The 17727-nt window shown below is 42.0% G+C and overlaps 2 protein-coding genes and 1 non-coding gene across 4 annotated transcripts in view; 1 reads left to right on the top strand and 2 right to left on the bottom strand.

Moving 5' to 3' along the window:
- BZW2 (basic leucine zipper and W2 domains 2) overlaps nucleotides 1–8222 on the bottom strand; it is a 56260-nt gene extending 48038 nt beyond the window's left edge. The window contains exon 1 of one of the 2 annotated variants that reach the window (XM_043872975.1): nucleotides 8066–8222. The gene's annotated coding sequence lies outside the window, so the exon portion shown is untranslated. Of the gene's footprint in view, nucleotides 1–8049 lie in introns of both variants that reach the window. The other variant, XM_043872976.1, reaches the window with a different exon arrangement.
- TRNAG-CCC lies at nucleotides 3919–3991 on the bottom strand. Its single transcript has one exon. It is a non-coding gene; the product is annotated as a tRNA-Gly (tRNA).
- A 325-nt stretch (nucleotides 8223–8547) lies between the features above and the next one.
- ANKMY2 (ankyrin repeat and MYND domain containing 2) overlaps nucleotides 8548–17727 on the top strand; it is a 38759-nt gene continuing 29579 nt past the window's right edge. The window contains exon 1 of the mRNA XM_043872974.1: nucleotides 8548–8854. Coding sequence (XP_043728909.1) covers nucleotides 8788–8854 — 67 coding nt within the window. The 5' untranslated portion in view covers nucleotides 8548–8787. The remainder of the gene's footprint in view (nucleotides 8855–17727) is intronic.

Raw genomic sequence — 17727 nt, 5'->3', positions numbered from 1 at the left:
TAACTCTTACGGACATGTAAATAGTAGGAAATTTATGGCTCCCTGGTTTCTGGTACTACGGGAGCCAGTGCTCAACTTGCTTCCTGCAGAGGCTCGACCCTAATGTAAACACCATCTTCACACTCCTCCACGCTGAGAAGTGGCATCCTTTCCTCTAGCCAGCAGCTTCCTCTGTACCAGCAACATGGGCTTCTTCCTGTTTACAATAACCCCTTTCTATTACCTTGTATACTGAGAAGAACGTATGTCCTGTTCTTTTTTTTTCTTAGAAATGGTCACAAATCCAGGAAGCCATAGAGGTTGGTTTGAAAACCATTCAAGTCTTTTGTGTGAATATGAGAAAAAGTATGACAGTAGAATATTGTAAAATGGCACACCCCACTGTGGCTTGTGATAAAGTCCCCACAGTGCTAAGAGCTACTATTCATTACTGTTATCCTTCTCTGCCCACTGGCTGTCTTCAGATTTATTTAGAAGTCCTCAAAATAACAGTGCATCTAACAATTATTTTCTGAAAGTCTTCATGTAACATAAAAATAAGTTGGATTATGAGAAGAAGAAACATAATTCTACATCTCTCACAAATTTGTTATTATTGTTTTCCTATTAATATATTATTTCTGTAATTAAGACAATTAAAGATAACAAAACAAAAAATACCAAAGGCTACACCTGCAATTAAAAAATCAGGCAAGAACAATGAAAGCACTCTCTTTGGTGTTTGTCAAAAGAATGGGTCATTCAGTGAGTTATCTAAACCTTTTATTTTCAAAGTAGTTTACAAATATGACTATCAGAACACTTTTTGGCACTCTTCACATGCCAAATTTAGAACAGGTCAGTTCATTCTAGTTGGCATTTAACTGCCCAAAAGATACTTGCTAAAGAGACCCATGGCCTCAGCACAGACATCAGAGTGAGTTAAGAATGAAAAATATTCTTGTGTACACTGCTAATAGTGATAGATTTTATATTTTAAAAAATTTAGAAATTATTTTAAATTATCACATATTTTTTTCCCTAGTAGATATAAAGGAAAAAATGTTGTGGAAACTCCTAATGACAATTACAATCCACCATTAAAATGATTCACATTAATCTGATTATTAAATCCCTGAGTTGCATCTGTCAGGTTTAACTGTTTCAGTCTTTATTCCATTCAACAGTAAAAGTAGAAAAAAAACGGAACAATCCAACTGGGGAAAAAAAGTCAGAGAATAAAATTCTTTAAAGGCACTGTATAGATAAAAACAGGTTCCATGGCTTATATTTCATTTGCAAAATAAATTTCATAAACAATTTCCTACTCATTTGATTGTCTAGCTGTTTTGGCTATTGATATTTTAGCTATTTTGGATAATTTTGAATCAGTTTGTATTCAAGGACACAATATCCTAATGAGTATATGATTTTTTCTTCCACTGCTTCTTTTCATGTCCATTATTAACTTTCCTGCTACCAACAATTCTAAAGATACTGCTTTATAATTTTCAGTTTAGTCGAAGACATGTGATATCATAAACTACTTGAGAGCAAGAACAAACCTAGCGTGTTTTAAAATATAATCTACCACTTCTATGACTTAAACATTTCTAGTTCCAAGATGGTCAGACAGAAAATTATAGGCAATATTTATTTTATAAATATTTATGTTATAGTATCTTATGGAGTTGTTTTCTTAGGGGGTTGTTCTCCCTGGAATGTTTTTCATTTTCTGGCTCACCCACCCAAATTCACCAATCCTTCCAGACTCTGTTCAGAATCTCATTTTCTCCGACCCTCCCACTGAGCTCCACCCATTCTGGAACCTACACATGCGGACTGTATTGCTCAGGTGAGGCGTTGGAGACGGCTGTTTGAAGGAGGAGGTGAGAAGAACTGGAGTAAAATGTGATGCAGAAATGGGTGGAGGAGGGCATTCTGGGAGCAGGAAACCTGTGGGTGGATAGGGGAGTAACCACATTGTTCAAATTGAAGTTGAAAGACTGGAAGGAGCCAGACAGCCACTTGAAGAGGCAGCAGACTCTAGTCCTTATTGTTTCAGAGACCGGCAGGTCTCCTAGAGGACAGTGGAAGCCTCCTGCGGACAAAGATCACATCTATCACTTGGGATTTGCTGAAAACAACAGATACACACCAAGATCTTTCTTATTAATATATATATATACATGTACATATATATAATGCTAATCCTGAGATAGAGTTATTAGAATTATATCTTTTATGAAAGTCTCTCTTGAAAAACAAATCTCTTCCAAAATGTAGGAAGAAGGGCTTATATGAATACTAATTTCTATACAATTTTACTTTAAAATGACTTCTTACCTAGGCCTACAACTATGTTATTCATCGACTTCTCAACTGTAAAAACAGGTAGAACCGGCCCTAAAAATATCAATTAGTTTTTATATAACACTTTATAGTTCACAGGGCATCCTCAAGAATCCTCAAAGTCACCAGGTAAGTTTGGTTACCATTCCTGTTTTATATATGAAGAAAGTGAAAGCAAGAGAGATTGCCTTGGAAAAGCCACCTCATCACAGAGCCTTGGCTTTGCCGCTCTAATTCTCAGGGCTATGGCCGTGCTTGGCTGTCTTCCAGGGCTCATCCATAATCATTTCCCACCAGGTCAGAAGAGGCTACTTAATGGGACTGCTATACTCCACAATCAACGGACCAGGAAGGGATTTTACTCAGAGGCTGATGAATGTAGTTTTAAGGGCTGCTTTCTCTGCTGGGTTTTTCTAACTACCCAGCAAAAGACAATTAAATATCAAGACATAAAAACACCGATTTTCTACCTTAAATGTATTTATTGGGAAGGCAAATAGTACCTTTCCCTTCTGATGCAGAAATAGCTTTCTATTTTTAATTATTGGAATTGCTTTACTATACTCAGAGATAAAGAGGCACCAGCCTAGAGTTTTAAATTCCACAGTGACCTAGCTAATATAAATACATATGAGTTGAGGTTGGAAGCACATGATTGTGTGCTTCAACATTACCTGGCAATGAGACTGGATTGGCTGCATTGCCTTAGATATTGTGAAGGCTTGGCTTTGAAGCTTAATTAAATATGCTTTAAAAACCCTTCCAAAAAAACTGGAAGATTATAAATGATACCAAAATATTTCATGTTGGCCTCTGGAAATATTAACATTTCATAAGTCCAAAGCATCATAAAAGAAACGTAAACATCAAGACACTCAAGTTATAAAGTTTTAACAATTCAGAAAGCAGGTGTCGAAATGAGCATTTAGTTAAGCAAACCCTGAGGAAGGACGTGGCAGGTACATCTGAGTGTGGGCCTCGTTTTCCTACATTGAGATATTTGTTCTAACCACACTGATGCTGCTCACAACATTACCAAAGTACTCCTTCTTTGGAAATGTCTTCTGACGTGGTTTATGAGACACAGAAGAAAATTGGTCTCTCCACTTCATTCATATCTTGATTTTCTCAGTTAAACTAAATATATTTGCACCCCTTGTTCAGACTTGTCTGCAAATCACTCTGTCAGAGTTCAAAAAAGATGAAGATTAACTGACAGCAGGATATTCATAAGCCTGTGACGCAGCACTGAGATATGCCACCTACCCCTTCTTCATTTGGGGGACAAGTTAAAATGTGACATGAACAGTTTACGGAAATGCATTGTTCACAAGACAATCTTTTGCAGATTTAGGTGTAACTGTCTTAACATTAAGTGTATAACTGCATAAGCTAAACTCCAAGGACAGAGAAAGAACATTGGTATCCATATTGCTTTATTTTTTTAAACTGAAACAACAGTTTCTTAAGAGGCTGTAATACTTTCGAACCTTCCTTTTTATTTCTTTATTTTTTAAAATTTATTTGGCTGCACAGGATTTTACTTGCTACATGCAGGCTGCCTTAATTGTGGCATGTGGGTTGTAGTTCCCTGACCAGGGATTAAACCTGGGTCCCCTGGATTGGGAGCACAGAGTCTTAACCACTGGACCACCAGGGAAGTCCCAAACCTTCCTTTTTAAAACTTCATTACAGAAAAATCTCAAACATATCAAGAGCAGAGAGAATAAGCCTAACGAAGTCAATGTACTCACTGCCTACTTTAAACTGTTAACAGCATGGTGAGTTTTGTCTCATTAATATTCTTACTCAGTTCCTGCCCCTCACTGTCACAAAATTAGATTAAAGCCAGTGTTAGATATCCTATCATTCCCGCCTTAAATAATTCAGTACCCATGTCTAAAACATAAGGGATATTTTAAAATATAACCATAATATTAGTTTCAGACCAAAAGGAAAATGAAATTCCTTAATATCATCAAATATCCAACTCAATCAAGAAGTGTACCTAAGACAAAAGGAAGTCAAATGTCAAGGAAAACATTATCCCCAAAGTTACAACACTCAAAAATGAGCTATTCCCCTGCAATAAAAAGCAAACAGCATTCTCTTAAAGCACAGAGTTGGAAGTCAAGGGTTTCAAAGAGAATGGTGTGCAGAAATGTGTGCAGAATGTGCAGCAATGGTGTGCAAAATTTGTAACACGTACATATGAGCAATTTTTTTTTTCTTGCTTGATAGCATTCATAGAATGTCAAGCAGCTAGAGACTGAAAACGTTTAAAGACCTTCTGCCCTTGGTTACGACTGTGTGTGCTTACTGCGACATCCCCTCACATTGCCAGGAAGGATTAGTCAAGTAGGGAAATAAATCTACCTAAAATAACTTAGAGATCAAGCTGAATTCAACTCAGTATGCACTGAGCACATACGAGGTGCAAGACACTGGGTCACGGTCTTGAGAAGCAAAGGTAAGCTAATCCCAGTTAATTTACAGTATAGAAGGAGAACGGATCAAACAGATTAACAAACACTGAACTAGAAAGCCATGAAAAAGGTGCTGGCTTTAGGTTATTTTCACGGAGCTCCAGATGAAGAAGCAAAGATGTTAATTTACGGGTGCGGGGAGGGATCAGGGCTCATAAGCAGATAGGAGAAAATTAGAGGATGTCAGCAGTGTACCAGCAACTCATGAGGAAAGACTGTCCTTATCGCCCTTGCTGATGGACAGGAATAAACATGTTTACTAGGGCCTGTATTCCCCTCCTGGATAGGGTAGAAGAAAGTTTCTTGAAAGTTGACACTTGATCAGATCTGAGAAGGAGAGAAACAGTAAAGAGGAAAGGGAGGTCATTCCAAGAAGAGAGAAAAGCAGGAACAAAAGGGTAGAAGTTACTGGCATGTTAGGGAATCAGCAGTGAGGTGACCTTACAGCAGAGTGTGTGGGAAGGGCTGGCTAACTGGAAATGCTGGCTGGGACCAGAAGTCAGAGCTTCCCAGACCAGACTTGGGCCTTCTGCGGCTGGTGGAGAGGAACTGGAAGTGGAGACCTCCAGCCCAGACCAGACCAGAGCCTCTCCTCTGCGGCCAGTGGAGCCAAGGACAGGTTTTTAAGTGAATCAGTTCTGTCTTTACAAAGTATGTCTCATCCTTCAGTAGATGATGGGTGCTCACTATCGGCTGAGAGGTCCAGGGTATTAGGAGTAGGCAAAGGGCTGACAGGGACACATGTAAGAATTTCAGAAATCATTTTTCTTTTCAAAGAAGAGGAAAGAAAAGCAACATATAAATTCCATTACACAGTGTGCAACAGTGTGTTAGCACACTTCTCATTTGTTTTAAAAAAAGTGGAAATACACCTGCAAGTTATAAACACATACAGTTTCTCAGTAAAAGTATGAGAAAAATAGACACTATGGGTTGTAGGACACAGAGAAAAACTGGGAAGAGGCTGGAGAGTTTTTTGTACCTTTGTCACATTGAACCACATGAACATGTTACCTATTAGCTAAAGAATACATACTTTCCCTCTTACTTCTAGCCATGTAGATAGAGAATAACGCAGAGAAAAGGTTTTGGAGACAGATCTAGGTTCCAGTTGGGGTTGTGATACTTCCTAACTGTAGGGCTGTGGGCAAATTAACTTCTTTTTGTTTCTGTCCTCTTATTTTCAGAAACAGGGGTAATATTGGCTAATTTCTGGGTCATTACAACAATGATTAAACTAATCCTATACAAAGCTTCTGGTGGACTATCTGGTGCCGACTAAGTACCCAGTAAGCAGTAGCTATTTTATTACCAACAAAACTTCTTTGATGTGAACACATTCTTCATACAAAAAAGTTCCTTGAACAAGTCTAAGGTATGCTCATTAGCTGGTCCTATTCCTACATTAAATATTAACACTGTACAAAACAATGAATGTAACCCATATGATAAACACTACCCATTACATTATCTAGAAATTTAAAATTAACATGTTATTTACATGCATTTCAAGGCAGATGTTAGCTGCTTTATTTCTAGCTGCCTAAATTTACTGAATGAATGTAGTCACAGAGAACTAAATACCATCAAGGCACCAGGAAAACAGATAGTAAGTTGCTATCTTTCAGAAACTGACAACCTCAGTGAGACAAACAGGTGTGACCTTCAAGTAACCATGGCCCCAATTTGGCAGAAGAGATGGAAATTCTGGCAATGAAGTACCCAATTCTGTAATATCCCTTATAGGATGTTAAGTCACATGGTAAGGAAAGGTTACTCTGTAAGCATTTTCTTAGCTTTGTGGGTTGCTCCTTCATGAGACTGTGTTTTCAATCAGCTGTAACTGTGGCAATAGCAGCATTCTAAGTGTTACAAAAGATGGGTCACTCAAAAGCCTTACTACTTGTTTGAACAGTCACATCATTATTAAAGCATCCCTGAACAAAAGTTTCTTTGTTATACATTGAGTTGAATAATTTCAGACCATTTTCATGTGAGATGTTCTGGCTCAGATTTGCCCCAGCCTGCAGAGATGAAGCCTTAGACAAGAAAACATCTGGGACTCAGGGGGGAAAAATTTTTTTGGGTTAAAGGCAGGAAATAAGGGTGAACATCTTCCAGGATTTCATAAGTGTTAGTGAATGCTTCCAAGAAATGAAGGTGTAAGGCCAGAGGAAAATACATTTCACTTCATATATGGCACAAGAGGGGAGAAAGAGTGGTGGGGAGGGATGCTTAACAAAAAAAAATCGACATAATCATTCAAGTATTTCTCTTGGAAGCAAAAGGGTCTTGGGAGAAACAATACTAGACTGTAGAGAAACAGTAAACACTAATTTCTAAAGAAGCTTTCACCAATGCTGTATATGTTATGGATAAGCACCCGAGAGGAATGACTGACTTTATATTAGCAAGCAAGTCTTGTGGCTGAGCCACAGGAGGGTGCACACTTGTATTTATCCCCTAGCTTCCCATAGTGAAAGCTTGAGGTTACATATTACAGTTGAATGAAGGTTGGATTAAGAGGCTAATCTAATGCTATATATAGACAGCAACACCAATTTAATCTCCGCCCCTTCCCCCTCCCCTCTCTATTTCCATAAATCTCAAGATCTGAGTTACAAAGAGACTGGGAACTCTAGCAGAGTGAAGAGCCTCTTCCTCTGCCCTCCCCCTTGACTGTCTCTCCTAAATCTAGTATTAGTGCACGTGTAAATTGCTTCCAAACACGCTTTACAGGCACACAGGGCGATCAGATCCAGTTTTCTTCTACAGCTTCCACAGGGGCCGGAGGAGATGACAAGTGGGGGCGAGGGGTAGGTTGCCAGAAGAGACTTATTGTCACATGCTTTCACCTCGCTTGTAATGGGGAGCTCTCCTTTCCTCCCCACTCGTAGTTCAGAGCCTCAACCTTGGCTTCCCCCGGAGTTGCATCTGGCGGTGCCACGCACGAGACGCTGCGCACCCGCCACTTCCCACCGCGTGGCCGGCCCCTGCCCGCTCTTGGTCTCTCGGGGCGGCCAAACGCGGCGAGTGGTGGGTCTTTACTCTAGGGCACCGATACGCTGTAAAAGCGATGGTAATGGGGTGGAAGGGAGGCTTCCCCACGGAGAGGCAGGAAGCCGCCCGAGCAGGCACATGCTTCCTCCCAGCCAGTTTCGGCCGGAGGGGAAGCTCACAGTCGGGCTTTGGCTCCGGTGGTCTAAGGCTTGCCGGCTCTCCCCTTCCCTACCTGGCTTGCTTCTCACCTGTCCGAGGAGGTAGCGGCGACGCGCGAGGCTGGGGGCTGCGGCGATCCCGGCAGCGGCGGTGGCAGAAGCGGCAGTGGTGGTGGCAGACAATGGAGGAGTGAAGGACAGACACATTGACATCGACACACGGAGCTCGGCGCAGCCCCGCCTCCCACGCCGCCCCGCCTCCCAGCCCGCCCCCGGCCCGGGCCGCTCCACTTCCAGGGAAATAAAGGGGGGATGTATAGCGAGAACCAGGGAGATGCACACCCCAAGAAGAAATTTTCGAACACAGAAGCTCCAGATAGAGAATTTAATTATTGTGTGTCCTTAAATATCTGAGCCGGAAAGAGTGGCTTGGGGGAAATCTGTAAGAAGCATTTAATTACCCCCCAGTGATTTTCTCCGTTTGGTTCTTCCTCCCCAGGCTCTTCCAATGGGACAGCCTCGCTGCTGCCTCCTGCAGCTCCTCCTCCCTGCCGGGCCAATGAGGCGCGGGGGGCGGGGACTACCGCTGGACCTGGGGAGACCGCCCGCTCGGCTCGCCCGAGCTCGCCCGCTGCTCGCCCGCTGCTCGCCAGCGCCTGGAAGGAGGCGAGAATTCGAACACTTCCACGGTTGGCTACTTAGAGTCCTAATCGCAAGTTGCCTAACATTGCGGCTGGCTTTCGTAGTACAGACACGTCGTTTCTTTTTAGTGCTCCCGAAGACACAGACTAGCCGTCAAGCTGGCGGAAGCAATGGTTCACATACAGAAAGGCGAGCTAACCCAGGAGGAAAAGGAGCTGCTGGAAGTCATCGGAAAAGGTGTGGGTGCTGGGCTGCGACCGGGGCTCTGCCTGCCTGGCTGGGGAGGGAAGAGAGGGGCGTGGCGGAGCCCGGGCGGCGCCCCAGGCCCGGCTGACCCCGGGTTGCGGTTTTACGAGGTTGACACCCTACCACCGGGAAACAGCGCTCCTCCCTTTGGTCTGGGACGAGTTGCGGGGGCGGAGAGGTGGGGAGGGAGAAGCGCAGCTGGGACGACATTCTGCAACGGAGGTTGCAGACATTCGTCCTCTGAATCAGCTTTTGGAAGGCGGCACCTTTCCGGGTTCCACATCCGATGATAAAGAGCCTCCCGGGGGTGGGGCCTCAGAATGTGCATTCTTAAAAACTCCTCAGGTGAATTGACCACAGTCCGCCTGGGCGATAGTGGCCGGAAAGTTTCAGGCTCTTAGACCGGTGTCTACAGGGCCATTTCGACTTCCGGAGGCCGAATGATCTGGATCCCTTGGCTGTCTCCGCCCCCTTTTGAAGGAGGGCGGGGTGGAGAGAGCTCCTAAGGAGCAGCGTTCTTTATAAGGGCACAAAACGACATCTGTAACTTGCGCATTGAGGCTTCTGCCTGCAAGGCCTCCCTGGCATCCTTCCAGAAGCCCCCGACCGCCGCAGAAACTCGCGCTAAAGCGAAGGGGTTGAGGAGGCGTCCACACCGCTTGGCGCGCTTGGCAGGGCTGCGATCTTGTAATCGCTCTCTGCGCGCATTCTCTTCCATTCTCCAATGCGAGTCCCACTTCCACCGCTCCTGGTGCTAGGGAGGGAGACGCAGGCCCCGGGGACGAGCCAGAAGCCGTGTGTCCCCTCAGTCCCCCAGCGGATATCCCAGAAGAGTTTGCTGCTAAGTCCCGTTACCTGGCAGTTGACAACAGCATGAATACGTGGCTTCTGCACTGTCAGCAAGCGGGGATGGGGATGCGTGGGAACTGTGGGCGTTGTTCCCGTGGCTGCTTTAAGCTCAAGGATCAGCTTGCCCTCGATCGGGATCGGCAGAGAGGCTGGTCATAATAACATAAAAAGCTTCCCAATTTCCAGTCTTTCTTTCTAAGTAACATGGCTCAGATCTGGACTTAGAGAAAGGCAAACTTTCTACTGACAAGGAAAAGAGAGAAAAGAGAGAAAAATCGGGTTGGAACTCAACAGGTGCTGATGAGCTGAGCTCACCCGATGTGACCTCAACAATTTTAAGTCAGTCACAGCTGTATGTTTGTCATGATAAGTGTTCTTTGCCCAGAATTTGTGGGACTTAGAGTTAGATCAGTGTGTTTGTTCAGCATGGTTCTCGCTGACCTATTTGGCATGCGGTCTTTCTGTTCTGTCTGTCTCTGTTTAATTTCTCCGTGCCTTTGGTGGCTCTGGGATTCGGTTCACCAACCATGTGAGTCTCAGCTCTGTGCCAAGTACAGTGCTGGGCAAAAAAGGCGACAAAGGATCAACTTACAATCCACCAGGGATGCAAATGCTGTTTTTAAGCAGTCCAGGGCTATCACCTTCTCTCAAAAGTGTAAACAAGAGAGCAGTTTTGTAAAGTGGGTCTCTGAAAGGCGTAGGGGTGTGTGTGTGTGTGTGTGTGTGTGTGTGTGTGTGTGTGTTGGAGGGAGGGCAGGGAAGGGGAAAGCTTGGATACATTATTGGGTGTCCACCAGTTTTTATTTGTAAAGATTAAATGAAACAGTTGATGTGAATTTAGCCTGGTTAACACTGTGACTTCTTTTTTTTTTTTTACTGGGCTCACATTGTTCAACAAATTACATAGACCCTCTTTCAGCTATTTATTTGGTGCAAGCTGATGAGAAAAGAAGTGAGATGGACTTAGTATGTGATACATTCTTTTTTTTTTTTTTTTTTAGTTGGAGGCTAATTACTTTACAATATTGTAGTGGTTTTTGCCATATGTTGACATGAATCAGCCATGGATTTACATGTGTTCCCCATCCCGATCCCCCCTCCCACCTCCCTCCCCTATCCCATCCCTCTGGGTCTTCCCAGTGCACCAGCCCTGAGCACTTGTCTCATGCATCCAACCTGGGCTGGCGATTGTTTCACACTTGATAATATAGACGTTTCAATGCTATTCTCTCAGATCATCCCACCCTCGCCTTCTCCCACAGAGTCCAAAAGTCTGTTCTATACATCTGTGTCTCTTTTTCTGTCCTGCATATAGGGTTATCGTTACCATCTTTTTAAATTCTATATATATGCATTAGTATACTGTATTGGTGTTTATCTTTCTGGCTTACTTCACTCTGTATAATGGGCTCCAGTTTCATCCATCTCATTAGAACTATGATACATTCTTGTCAAGTGAAGAATATGGTGGGACATCACCATACTCTTAAAAAAGAGTAATGAGAAAACTGTAGCCAACCTTTACTGACTATTATCATGGGTCTGGCATAATTCTTAGCACTTCACATGTAACCGTGCATTTAATCTTCGTAAGCTAGGAATATAGACTTCTCTGTAGCTCAAACGGTAAAGAATCTGCCTGCAATGCAGGAGACCAGGGTTCAATCCCTGAGTTGGGAAGTTCCTTTGGAGAAGGGGATGGCAATCTACTCCAGTATTCTTGCCTGGAAAATTCCATGAACAGAGCATCCTGGCAGGCTTCAGTCCGTGGGGTCGCAAAGAGTTGGACACAACTGAGCAACTAACACACACACATAACACTGCACAACATTTTAAATGAGTTAGTGTATATTAAGTATTTAAGATACTGTGTTGGCTATGATTATGGTAAATATGGCAGTCTCTGTAGATAGATAACAAACCAAGGAATTGAAAAGTTAAATAGCTTGCCCAATGTAACCCAGGTAATAAGTGGCAGAGCAGAAATACCATCTGGTCCACAGTTGTAGAAACATGCTGGACTTGAAAACAAACTAAACAAAAAAATGAAAAAATGAAATCAGCACCATAGCAGTCCATACCATATCTTACTCACTTTGAAAGGTAATTGCATTAAAATATTATCCTGTCAAGTTAAATTAATTATAATTGTAAGGAATTTTGTAGTTTTGTGTGTAAGTGGCTCAGGGGTGAAGAATCTGCCTGCCAAGCAGACAGTGGGTTTAATACCTGGGTTGGGGATATCCCTGGAGAAGGAAGAAGCAACCCACTCCAGTATTCTTGCCTGGGAAATCCCATGGACTGAGGAGCCTGGTGGGCTACAGTCCATGGGGTCCCAAAGAGTTGGACATGACTTAGCAACTAAACAACAATTTGTAAAATAGTTGTTGGCTTATAGCCGAACAAAGGTCATAAACAGAGTTTATATTTGTACTCATAAGAAGCATTTTTTTTTTAAAGAAAGGAGTACAGTTCTGATATTTTCCCCCCTTTTGGTACATTTCTCGACTTTGAGAAGCACTGGATTAGTCAGTACTACTCTGTGAAATTAACAATAAGTTTCTAGCCAAGTGTGACCTGTCACCTTAGCCAGTCTGAAATAAGCTGAACAAAGTTTTGAATGTCTCCATCCTGCTAATCACTGCCCTCCAAAAGTTAAGCAGATTGTAAGGGGGACTTAGAGCCCAGAGAATACTACATATGGCAGTGGACACTTTAAGAACAATTTCTTCTTTTGACTGAATTCATATGCTAGCTACTCTACAGGTTGTTTATTTGTTGGAATGCCAAGAAGAAGTTCCAGATGAAACTGAGAAGCTGTTTCTCACATATCCATTTAAATCATAGTCACTGACAGCATCCATTTCACAGCATTTCAGAAGAAAAATGAAATCACTGAAGCACAGTTAAGTGGCTTATATTACTTGTAGATTGAGCCATTCTTCCAAGTTCCGATATCTTTTTCACTAAACACTGAGGAAGCACTGTTTCAAAATAAATGAAACCTCCTTTAAGAATATAAACCAGAAGGTCTTTCATTACTTATCTTGTTTAGTACTTGAAATCCCTGGAGTCAGTGTTGCTGATTTCACAAGAAAGTAATGAACTTTCTTTTCTTTTTCTCTTTTTCCATTATTGGTATTAAAGGAGCTATGAAACAGGCTTGAACAATAAGGTTTATTTTACCGGTCTTACTGGAGTATAATTTAAGTATGATAAACGATGCATATTTTAAATGCACATTTTTTAAAAGAGAGTTTTGACATAAGTACACATCCACGAAACCTTCATTGCAATCCACACAGTGACCAGTTGCGTTACCCCAAAAGATCCTACATGCCTTTTGTAATCTGCCACTCCTTCCAATCCTGTCTCCAGGCAAAGAGCAATAGGTTTCTGTCACTATTGGTCAGATATATTTATTCTAGAATTTTATAAAAGTGGAATTATAAAATAAATACAGTAAATATTCCTTTTTTTTTTTTTTTGCATGACTTCTTTCACTCAGCATCATGATTTTGAGGTTCATCTATACTGTACCAACAGCTCTGTTTTTTATTTTCTTCGTTTATTCCCCGTGTATGGATGTATCATTATGTGCTTATCTGGTCACACTTAGGGACATTTCGGTTGTTTCCAATTTGGAACTGTTAAAAAATCCTGCTCTAAGGTCCTGTGGAGTTAATATGGTTATTTCTAGTGCCCCTGGTATATAGAAAGATTCAGTTCAGTTCCGTCGCTCAGTCGTGTTTGACTCTTTGCGACCCCATGGACTGCAGCATGCCAGGCTTCCCTGTCCATCACCAACTCCCAGAGCTTGCTCAAACTCATGTCCATCGAGTTGGTGATGCCATCCAACTATCTCTGTCATCCCCTTCTCCTGCCTTCAGTCTTTCCCAGCATCAGGGTCTTTTCCAGTGAGTTAGTTCTTCACGTCAGGTGGCCGAAGTATTGGAGTTTCAGCTTTAGCATCAGTCCTTCCAATGAACACCCAGGACTGATCTCCTTTAGGACTGACTGATTTGATCTCCTTGCAATCCAAGGGACTCTCAAGAGTCTTCTCCAATAGCACAGTTCAAAAGCATCAATTCTTCTGCACTCAGCTTTCTTTATATTCCAGCTATGGAAAAACCATAGCCTTGACTGGACGGACCTTTGTTGGCAAAGTAATGTCTCTGCTTTTTAATATGCTGTGTAGGTTGGTCATAGCTTTTCTTTTAAGGAACAAGCATTTTTTAATTTCATGGCAGCAGTTACCATCTGCAGTGATTTTGGAGCCCCCAAAAATAAAGTCTTTCATCATTTCCATTGTTTCCCCATCTATTTCCCATGAAGTGATGGGACCAGATGCCATGATCTTAGTTTTCTGAATGTTGAGCTTTAAGCCAACTTTTTCACTCTCCTCTTTCACGTTCATCAAGAGGCTCCTTAGTTCCTCTTCACTTTCTGCCAGAAGGGTGGTGTCATCTGCATATCTGAGGTTATTGATATTTCTCCCGGCAGTCTTGACTCCAGCGTGTGCTTCCTCCAGCCCAGCGTTTCTCATGATGTACTCTGCTGCTGCTGCTAAGTCGCTTCAGTCGTGTCCGACTCTGTGCGACCCCATAGACGGCAGCCCACCAGGCTCCCCCATCCCTGGGATTCTCCAGGCAAGAACACTGGAGTGGGTTGCCATTTCCTTCTCCAAAGCATCAAAGTGAAAAGTGAAAGTGAAGTCGCTCAGTCGTGTCCGTCTCTTCGCAACCCCATGAACCGCAGCCTACCAGGTTCCTCTGTCCATAGGATTTTCCAGGCAAGAGTACTGGAGTGGGGTGCCATTGCCTTCTCATGATGTACTCTGCATACAAGTTAAATAAGCAGGGTGACAGTACACAGCCTTGATGTACTCCTTTTCCTCTTTGGAACCAGCCTGTTGTTCCATGTCCAGTTCTAACTGTTGCTTCCTTACCTGCATACAGGTTTCTCAAGAGGCAGACCAGGTGTGTATTCCCATCTCTTTAAGAATTTTCCATGGTTTGTTGCAGTCTACACAGTCAAAGGCTTTGGCGTAGTCAATAAAGCAGAAGTAGATGTTTTTCTGGAACTCTCTTGCTTTTTCGATGATCCAGCGGATGTTGGCAATTTGAAATCGATTCAGGTTTCCTAATAATCAATGATAGCATAGAGTTCAAAAACAAATTTAAATTCAAATATATAGAAACCATTAACTATATGACTGGGCAGGTTTTACAACCTCTATAGGCTTCATTGTGTTCATTTACAAAACAGCTCCTTTAGATACTATTTTTTTTAATGCAGTGATTCATAATCCTAACTTAAGGACATTTGGTTACAAAGTCTAAAAATAGATATGAGTAGGAGAATTTAGAAACTTCACACTTAAACAGATTCAGTATTTCAAAATGCATGTTGTAGTTAAAAGTCTATTTAAAAATATATTTATAACTATGTATCTATGATTAAATCTGTATCCATGTATTATTTTTAAATCCAGACACTTTATTTTATACATGATTTTACTTACACATAAATGTTATAGCAACTAACAAGCGAAATAGTTTTTTTAAATGCTTAACTTTGATATAGATTCCTCACAAAAAGACATTCCTTTTGGAAAGTGGAGTGAAAGTCATTCAGTCATGTCTGACTCTTCCAGGCCAGAATACTAGAGTGGGTAGCCTTTCCCTTCTCCAGGTATCTTCCCAACCCAGGGATCTAACCCAGGTCTCCTACATTTCAGGTGGATTCTTTACCAGCTGAGCCTTCAGGGAAGCCTGAAACTCACACATACCCAGATCTCATGACCGTCTGATGGATTGCTGGAAACAGAAATGTCATGTTTGTTTCTCCCTTTTTGTTTGTTTTGGCTACTTCTTGTCCTCAGTGAGACAAGTCGTCCCAAACTAGAAATTAGGAGTGTCACAATAAATTTTATTATGCTGCTCTAAATACAAATAACAGGAGTATGTAGTGTGCATGGAAGTTGTACTCTCTGTCCTACACCAAGACAAGCCCTTAGTCCTAAGAGCCGTATGGGATGGATGTTATTATTTCTGCTTCACCGATGGGGACACTGAGGGTTTTATAGGACTTGTTCATTTTTGTAGTGCTGCTAAAAGGCCCGTGGTGTGGTATAAGAGAGGGCAGTAACAGTGAGAACATCACACTTATCATCGTCTCTTTTCTGCTAAAATGCTGGTCCATCCAGATAAGTTATCAATCCCACCCTAATGGAGCAGGTTAGATTGTGTTTTCTTCTCTGGAGTAATTTGGAGAAAGTCTCACAAGGGAACCAAATCATTAAATATTGTTTTCATCATTATAGGTCTGTTCATTTTTGTCTCCAATGAAATGTCTCATTTCCTATCCCCCTTTTAGTACCACATTTCTTCATCTTAAGAGTTTGTTAACTGAGATTTAATACATTTCTTTCTTGAGGAAAGCAATTAATCTTTTAAACTTAATTTCAAAATATTGTTTGAGAGTCTCCTATATGCACAGTGAGGAATGGAAAAAAAAAAAATCCTTCTGCATTAACCATGCGTTTCCCATTTCCATGCTGTTGACTTGTACAGTTTCCTACTAATGTCATTAAATTAGGAACACCAAATTAGAAATCATCAGAAGTTTCTCTTCTTGGGGGTATTGTGCTCATCTGTTTTCCAAAATCTGTTTTCATTCTCTGAATTCCCAAACCGTCTTAGAAAAATTTTCTAACCATGGTCCCTGCATTTCAAAAGACTAACTGGTATTCCATGGCATGTGAGTGAATGCCTCATCTTTTTTTTTTTAATTGCCCTGTGACTGGACAGATTTAACATGTATTCTTAGCCCTTGGGCTCAACGTTTATAGAATTATCGGCCTGTTCCCTAACATGAGCCAAGTGTTTATGACTGTAATTCCCATCCTTCCCCTAACATATGGCAGGCTTTGGCATGATCCCAGTCCCTATAGTATTCTTCCTTTACTGCATAAACATCTCTTGGTTGATGAAAAGTAACTTCAGTTATTCCTCAGTGGATAATGAGGTTCAACTGAAGCATCTTCCTCAAGTGAAATTGGGATGCTGGATTTTGTTCTAATTCCAGTGTGTGAGTCTCTGGTGAGAAACCATGGGTATGGATAAGCTTCTGTACAGAACCTGCTTGCGTGATTGAAGGCTTTCCCCTCTCCTCTGTAGCTATAGCCATTCAACCAGTGATAACAACTGCCCCTCAGATGGAGTGCAGGATCAGACAAATGAACTATTGCCAGGATAGCTGTCATGGTCCAGGGCCTTGTAGATCACTCACTTGACATGTCCTCAGCTGAGCTATTGCAGTATCAGTCTAGGAGACATTTCTGTGTCTCCCCTCTGTTGGTGAGGAGCACTCAGATTATGTGCCTAAGAAGCAGATCAGGTAGAAAGAAGCAGGCTAAACTCGATTCTGCTTTCCACCTTTAACTCTGGAAAAACTGCAGACTTTAGCATATTCTTGAACTATAATTCTAAATTTAAAAAGAAGAAGTAATTCCTCATTGAGAATGCTTCAGTTCTTCTATGTCCTTTCAGAGGAGAGGCTTAGCTCATCCTTTCTCCCTGAGAACGTGCAATTTCATTATCCTGTTCCCCTTCACACAAGAAATTTTTTGGCAGAACATGTGGTTGGCTTCTACTGATGATGATAATAGCAACATTTTCTCCTGAGACTACTTGCTTCTGTCAGCATGTGTTATAGACGGCTGGAAAGCCTGACAGTTGTGGCCCAATTACAGCTTATTTACAAATTTACAGAAACTGACCTTTAGCTTTTTATCAGATGACTTTCAGTATGAGAGTCTGAATCCTGGCCGTAATGGCACTTTTATATAGTACCAGGCTTTAAAGATAACGTCTACCTCAGCGTTTCCAAACCAAGAATTCTATTACAAGCATGCCATCAATTCACAGGGCCTAGTGGCGACAAGGTATATAAATACTGACTGTATTTTGAACCCCAGTTATTACATTGACTGCAGTTTAAGCTTTAGATGG

Source organism: Cervus elaphus, chromosome 18 (genome assembly GCF_910594005.1).
Source record: "Cervus elaphus chromosome 18, mCerEla1.1, whole genome shotgun sequence".
Classification (NCBI taxonomy): domain Eukaryota; kingdom Metazoa; phylum Chordata; class Mammalia; order Artiodactyla; family Cervidae; genus Cervus; species Cervus elaphus.
Note: the sequence above shows the minus strand (reverse complement) of the source record. Positions and strands in the feature narration are given on the sequence as shown.